The sequence below is a fragment of the Morone saxatilis genome, unplaced genomic scaffold (assembly GCF_004916995.1).
Source record: "Morone saxatilis isolate NCDOM2014 unplaced genomic scaffold, NCSU_SB_2.0 Contig20, whole genome shotgun sequence".
NCBI classification, from domain to species: Eukaryota; Metazoa; Chordata; class Actinopteri; family Moronidae; genus Morone; species Morone saxatilis.
This window is the reverse complement of record NW_023339763.1, coordinates 25,369,369-25,376,903: the sequence shown is the minus strand read 5'-3', so window position 1 is coordinate 25,376,903 and position 7,535 is coordinate 25,369,369. Positions and strand designations below refer to the sequence as shown.

The 7,535-nt window shown below is 39.2% G+C and overlaps 1 protein-coding gene across 1 annotated transcript in view; it reads left to right on the top strand.

Moving 5' to 3' along the window:
• The window catches only part of smfn (small fragment nuclease), a 6,731-nt gene extending 1,623 nt beyond the window's left edge, over window positions 1–5,108 (top strand). Inside the window, exons 2-7 of the mRNA XM_035667166.1 lie at window positions 1,075–1,158; window positions 1,243–1,320; window positions 2,437–2,548; window positions 2,644–2,752; window positions 3,225–3,278; window positions 4,668–5,108. Of these exons, the coding sequence (XP_035523059.1) occupies window positions 1,075–1,158; window positions 1,243–1,320; window positions 2,437–2,548; window positions 2,644–2,752; window positions 3,225–3,278; window positions 4,668–4,785 (555 nt within the window). The 3' untranslated portion in view covers window positions 4,786–5,108. The remainder of the gene's footprint in view (window positions 1–1,074; window positions 1,159–1,242; window positions 1,321–2,436; window positions 2,549–2,643; window positions 2,753–3,224; window positions 3,279–4,667) is intronic.
• Window positions 5,109–7,535: the final 2,427 nt, after the last annotated feature.

Genomic DNA, 7,535 nt, shown 5'->3' with positions numbered 1-7,535 from the left:
GATCAGCCAGTGTCAGTAATCAAAACAACCATTAGACTATGAATCAATCTAATAACTAACATCAGTCAGTGTCAACTGTATTCTGTACAGCCTTTACATTCTGTCGCTTCAGCTCATTCAACCTCCGTTGTAGCTCTCTCAGTGAGAGAAGACCGCGAGAATAAGAGGTAGACTGTTTCACTCATTAGGCTTTCACTAAAATAAGAGCTGGTTGGTGGATCCAGGCATACACACACTGAACTGAACCACCGACTCACAACATGTTTATCCTCACGCGATCCAGTTCGTCTATGTGTATGTTTGAGGTTTGCTGCTTCCTTTCTGGTGCCAGAGAGAGAGACTGTCTGCTCTCCCTGGCTGTAGCTCACTGCATGGCTCCCTGAGTCTGTGACATGACCAAATATTCAGCCTGCTAGATATTTATCTGGCGTTATGCTACTTGTATTTGTTTACTGCAGTTGTACTACATTGGCTGTGTTCACACTGCAGGCCCAAAAGGGTGGCCAAGACCAGAGTTCTGCCCTCCTATACTGGGTCTGATGCGGAGTGTCAACAGACAGATCACAGGGAACCTGCATCCGCTTTTCCACTCTGATCTGGGCCCTACTTTCATAGTTGTTGGTCCTTATCAGATACTGCCTCTCCTTCTATTCCTGTTGGCCCGGGTGGTTAGTGTGGCATTGTTAACGGTTAATTTCATTTTGATGCAAATCCAAATGACAAAGTCTGTCTAAGTCTAAGTATACATGTCTCATTTTCTGTAATGTGACCTCGGTGTGAACAGTCAACAGAATCCAAGAGACTTTTACGTCAATCTAGATCCACATTCGTCACAACTCTGTGCTACCAAGTCACTCATTTAATATTTGTTGTTTTTTTATGCCTGCTCATAAAACTATCTTAATGGCTCAGTTTCCGTGGTCTGGAGGATGAATACTAATAAATAAAATACTATTTATGTTCAAATGTTATTCTGATTGACTCTGGTTGATGCTGTTGTGTACCCAGTAAGGAGTAAACTGATGCTGCTTTTGAGGGCCAGCTATATGTAACTAAGTCCCTGTGTGTTTTTAGATGACAGGTCTGGACATTGAGAAGGACCAGATCATTGAGATGGCATGCATTATCACAGACTCTGACCTGAACGTTTTGGCAGAGGTAATGTAAACATCAACACCATCAGGCTGCCTCTTGTTTACTATCTGTGTTGTGAATTAAAACTCATCTGTTCTCGGTTGGCAGGGGCCTAACTTGATAATTAAGCAGCCAGATAAGCTGCTGGAAGGCATGTCAGAGTGGTGTAAAGAGCATCATGGAAAGGTAAGCTGTGTTTGTGGTCGGGGGCTTGGAAAGCCTTTTTGGCCACACCCCAGTCAGTGATGTCAAATGAAAGCATTCAGAGCAGGGCTACACAGTGCTAACAGTCCCACCGAGGGATTGTTTAGTTTGTGTGACAGTGAACGTTACTTCCTCCTTAAAGCTGCAGTAGGTAACTTTTATAAAAATAACTTTTTGTCATATTTGTGTTAAACTTTTGACTATATCCAGACAGATAATCTGCGAAAAAATTCCGCTCCTCCTAGTACCCCTAATGGGATTTGCAAGAATCCGCTGGGCCTGAACAAAAACAACCCATCGGAGGTGAGAAAGATGGTGATTATTGAGTCTCATTCACAGAGTCACAAAGCATCTGTATTTGACAGCTTGGGAATTAGACTCAATAATCACTTTCTTTCTCGCCTCTAATTGGTTGTTTTCATTCAGGCCTGGCGAATTCTCAACAATAAACCTTACATAAATCTTCAAATCTCCAACCCTTTATAACTGCTCAGCTCTGAGTGGTTTTTATCCAGGTCCAGTGGATTCTTTCATGTACCATTAAAAAGAATCAATGGTGCAATAATATTTCTTTAGCCCACAAATGTAATTATCCAATCACTATAATTACACTAAAGCATATAATCTAATCTGGTTATGTGATATTCATGCCTTTTTTATGTTCCTAACATTTTAAACCTATGTTTCCTCAAACAATTTGAAAAAAATGTTGTCCTTATCTTGGTCAGAGTGCTCTCAACCACTCGTAAAGTGTTCTCTTACCTAAGAGAACACCAAAATAAGAACACATTGGTGAGTTCCAGAATTCAATGGGTACCCACTGAATTCTGGGATTGATCATTGATTTGTTTAAAAGAAAATTAGTTTTTTATATCACTGTTTTGCAAAGTAAACGTAACATTTTCTTCTTCACATGAAAAGCCCACAGGGCACCTTTAACATGCAGACATGAGAGTGGTATCGATCTCATGTCGTCACTCTTGGGAACAAACAGAATAAGTGTATTTCCCAAACTGGCATTCTTTAAAGTAGTATGTAAAGGAATGTGTCTGTTGATAGTGTTTAGAGATCCATATCGTCTGTATTATTGTATCTCAGTCAGGACTGACCCAGGCTGTACGGGACAGCAAAATCACCCTGGAACAAGCAGAGTATGAGTTCCTGTCCTTTGTCAGACAGCACACCCCGCCTGGACAGTGTCCACTGGCTGGTAAGTTTATTGTTAGAAGCAGCAGCAGAACTGTGATGTTGCTCTGATGATTTGGCTACTGCTGCAGTCACGTCCTATGATTCCTCTTCCTGCAGGTAACTCTGTGCATGCAGACAAGAGGTTCCTGGACAAGTACATGCCACAGTTTATGTACCACCTTCACTACAGAATCATTGATGTCAGCACCATAAAGGAACTTTGCAGGTTAGTGTCTGAGACTTTGTTTGATTTGGCTTTCATTGTAATGAGGCCTTTTTCTGTTTTGTTCAAATGAGATTGTATCAGTGTATCTGAATAAGCATTTGAATATTTTCCACATTTGTCTCTCCCTGTCCTCTGGAGGTATAGCCATGATATGGAAACACTTGTGTAAACACAATCTTTTGTAATTAGATTTTTTCCCAGTCTATTTGGCCTGCCTAATAGATTCTTTCCCTTATCTCATTAGGACCTTGTTGTTTATGCAATCCCAACTAATGGTCCTCTCTGCCATTCATCAGTTTGCATGTCCAAGGCCCAGTTTTATTATTGCATTGCTGAGTAGGTTTTGTAACTCAGTGAGTAGAGTATCTCTACATAGCAGTAATACAGAAGAAATCAAAGCTAGCATGGCTTTCTCTTCAATGTGCAAAAGGGGATTAATGTGTGTTGATATTTGTTCTACAAAAACTTTCAGACGGTGGTTTCCAGAGGTATACAAGATGGTTCCTCACAAGAAAGCAAGCCACAGGTAAAAAAATCAACATAGTGCTGAAAATTGACAATTGTTTGGGATGATTCTGGTGTATTTCAACTAACATCTTAGCAATTCCACCAGACATGGCTTTATAGCATCGTGTTTTATCCCACCGAGAGCGTCTTCAGAGAGTCTTACTGCCTGACATTGTTTACTTGTGTATTTCAGCCTTCAGCCTGACTAATTGACTTCTGGCCTTGTGCCACAATGTTGATGTAGGGTGAAATTTGATCCGGAGTCAGCCAAGGATATTTTATGTCTGTCGTTTCTGTATCTGACTTTCTGTTGTACGATCTGAATAGTCACAGCACAGCGGGTTGTGGGTTACTTTTGTAGCTTTTGTCTTTGTTGCTGTCAAATATGATTTACACTGTATTCACCAAATGAACTGCTGAGATCTTTGAGCATGGTGACATTCCAAACACCTAGCCAAAGTAATGTTTCACATACAGCTGGAGTAATACACAGTTTCCGGCTACCTAGCTCGTAGCTCGTCTCTTGTTGTCCCATCCCTCTCAGATGAGTCGTTTAAAAGTAACTATTAGCTGGTCAGAGCTTCATCATTCAGTTTCAGGGCCTTCAGAACATTCTCTTAACACCGACTGATAACATTGTTAACTAACGTTAGAGGCTATCAGTAACATTTAGGCGGTGTGGTTGCTAAGTTAATAGCCTACCACCAGTGTATGAAGTAAACAAGTAAACTAATTTAACCAGTAAATATTATTTTCATCCTTATTGAGATATGAATATTGTTGACATGCAATAAATAAGAAAAATCATTTTATTCAGTGATTGGTAGAGAAACACGGTATTAAACCGGGGTGGAAGTCACACTGCTGATTGCATATAAAGTTATATAGTCAATATTGCAATATTAAACAATGTTATCGCACATGGTTTTCCTCATATTACGCAAGCCTACCAGTCAGGAGAGCATACCTGCAGAATACATTCTATTGCTCTGATATAAATCCAGTACTCAACAAGTTTTATACAGTATGAGAAAATAAAGCAATGTTATTTCTGTAAATTGTTTTGGTTTCTTAAAAAAAATCCAAAAAGAACCAATAAGATGGTATCTGTAAGAGCAGTAGTTTTGTTAAAATCTTAACAATACCCATTACTAAAACAATGTCGGAGTGGACTAAACTGATCGATGTTACCACTGGACAGTCTGGGGAACAATATAATATAATCCAACCTATCTGGTCATCTTTTTGCGATATTGCTATGTTCTTCTATGAGAACTTGACAAAACCTGCCAAAATAAGATCCAAGTTGAAATAATTCCGAATGATCCTTTAACTTTAGCGTGCGCTAAGGCTAGAGGAATATGCAGAACACAAGGAGTACAGTTCAAACTGTGGTTGTCTCCTTCAGAGCCTTGGACGACATCTGGGAGAGCATTAAAGAGCTGCAGTACTACAGAGCCAACGTCTTCAAAGCCTCAACGGAGGAGAAGAAGATTGTAGAGAACGGAGGAAGCAACAATAGTTAGCACACACCACTAAGACTATGGAGCCTTCAGTGTTCTGTTGTTTCCTAAAGAAAGCAGTTTCATCATGTAAACTCCATTTTACTTTCTGTTCATATTTAGCTGCTCGGTGGTCCTTTTATTTCAGTAATGTTCAAAGTTTAATACAGAGGTTTCATCAAAGGGAGTCCGATTGTTTATTCAAGTTTAAAAGAGGAACGTTTGAATATGACCTCTGGTGGTTTGCAGTTTTGTATTTATTTAGACATCTGGGGTTGATTCTCATTTTCCCTTGTTTTTAAAATGAAACCAAATAAACTATGGTCCCTGTGGAAACCGTCCAGCCAGCCTGTGTCATCTTTTTCAACCAGATATCACACACGCTAAAGAGTGTTTCAATTCTCATTCTTCTTTTTTGTATAGCATCAAATCATAACAGAAGTTATCTCAGGATATTTTTCAAATAGAGCAGGTCTGGACTGTACTCCTTATAAGACCCAACAGTTCACACCATGAGCAAGCATGAGGAAGGGGGCAGAGATACACAGCAACAATATTAATAACAATAACAACTATAATAGAAAGATGACCAATAATGATGATTATGATGATGATGACAGCAGTAATAGTGATAATTATATAATAGCAATTGGGAGAAGGCACACAAAGTGAGGATTATCACTTCCTCTTATTACAAAATGGTGAAATATATACATATTTATGTATACACCGATCCGCCATTACATTATGACCACCTACCTAATATTGTGTAGGTCTCCCTTTTGTCACAAAAACAGCCCTGACCTGTTGAGGCATGGACTCCACTAGACCACTGAAGGTGTGCTGTGGTATCTGGCACCAACATGTATCCTTTAAGTCCTGTAAGTTGTGATTCCCGCGGTAAGTGATGCATATGCACCTAGCCAGCCACAAGATGTAAAAGAAAATGGCCCCCTTCTTCCATTGCTCTGTGGTCCAGTTCTGATGGACGGGTCATCATGGGCACCCTGACTGGTCTGCGGCTACAGAGCCTAATACACAAGAAGCTGTGATGCACTGTGTGTTCTGACACCTTTCTATCAGAGCCAACATGAACTCTTTCAGCAGTTTGAGCTACAGTAGCTCACAGACCGGCAACACCCCACAAGAGCTGCAGTTTTGGAGATGCTCATCTAGCCATAACAATTTGGTCCTTGTCATAGTCGCTCAAATCCTCACACTGTCTATTTTTTCTTCTAACACATAGACTTTGAGGACAAAATGTTCACTTGCTGCCTGATATATCCCACTCACTGACAGGAGCCATGACCACCAGATAATCAGTATTTGATGTTTGTCTGACTTTACCATATATTCTACATTTATTTCATTTTTATTCTGACTTATGAAAATATTTGCAGCAATTAAGGGGTCCAAGCTTAATTTTACAGGGGTACTGGCCCCCCTTGCTCTCCTTTAGAACCACCAGTGCTGTAGGAGAAACACTAGATGGCAGTGTGCAGCTTCTTGGAAAGAACGGTGTCTTGTCCTGTTTGACAGTGAGGTAGAAGTGGGGAAATGACAAATGAGCTGAGAGCTGAGATTTACATGAATTCACAATGTGGATAGATGATTCAGAACTTATTATTAACAGAAGTGCTCATCAAAGCCATTGTTTGGTGTTACAAGGATCCAATTCAAGAGCTCAGTTCACACTGATCATTTTTACTGCAGGCATAAACGTAAGAGACAGTTCACAGTTCAGCACACAGGATCACTAACTGTTGAATGACTAATCAAAGAAATTTTACTCAACCTTTCCATCCATTTGAACTATTAACCTGCTAAACACAAACTCTTTCTTTCTTTGCACAATACCTTGTACCATTGCACATGTAGTTATCCATTCCAGTTATCCATCTGGACCATGTTCAACTTTATTGTATATAGTGTATATATGTTTTATATTGATATATTTGTTCATTATATTTTTATCATTTTTCTGCTCTTTGCACCACATTTCCCTATGCTGCTGTGCCATTTGAATTTCTCCTATGAGGAATCAAATAACGGAACATCTTATGTTATCTTCAAAGCCTTGCATTTGTTTTTAAATATCTGTTAACTGATGTTTAATGATGGAACTGTTAAAATGTTAGAACTTAATACTGTCATATATGTCATAATATTGGACTTATTTAAAAAGCAACGCAAGGTTGAGGTGGACATAAGCAGTTTTTTTGTTTGATGATATTTCTCATAAACAAATTACTTACACACTGATGTGGCATTTCCCAGAGGGGGGCTTTGGTCAGCACAATATTTATAACCTTCTTGATGTGAGTGCTCCTGTACATTATGAGGCTTCATTAAAGTGTCACACAGAACACAAATTCAAATAGAGAAATACAGAGGACTCATACAGAGCAAACAAATATTTGGCATCAGTGGGCCTCCTCCTTGTGCGTATGCACAAATCTGTGCTCAAACTGTATGTACCAATGTTTTATGCACAAATACATGCTCTGTGAACAGATTCAGAACTGCCTCAGTACACAAATGATGAAGGCCCGGCTGTCTTGAACTTGCAATCAGTAAAAAAAAGATTTTAATAGTCAACAATATTTAAAACAGTTAATTTACTAATGTATTGGCCAAATGTATTAAATAACATGAAATAACATAACTGTCATCCTCATCAATTATTGTCATAAATGTGTCCCAGTCCTAGCTTACAGTGGTGTCCAAGCAAGCGTCTTTTTTTTTTTTTTACCATCCTGAGGAAACATTTTTTC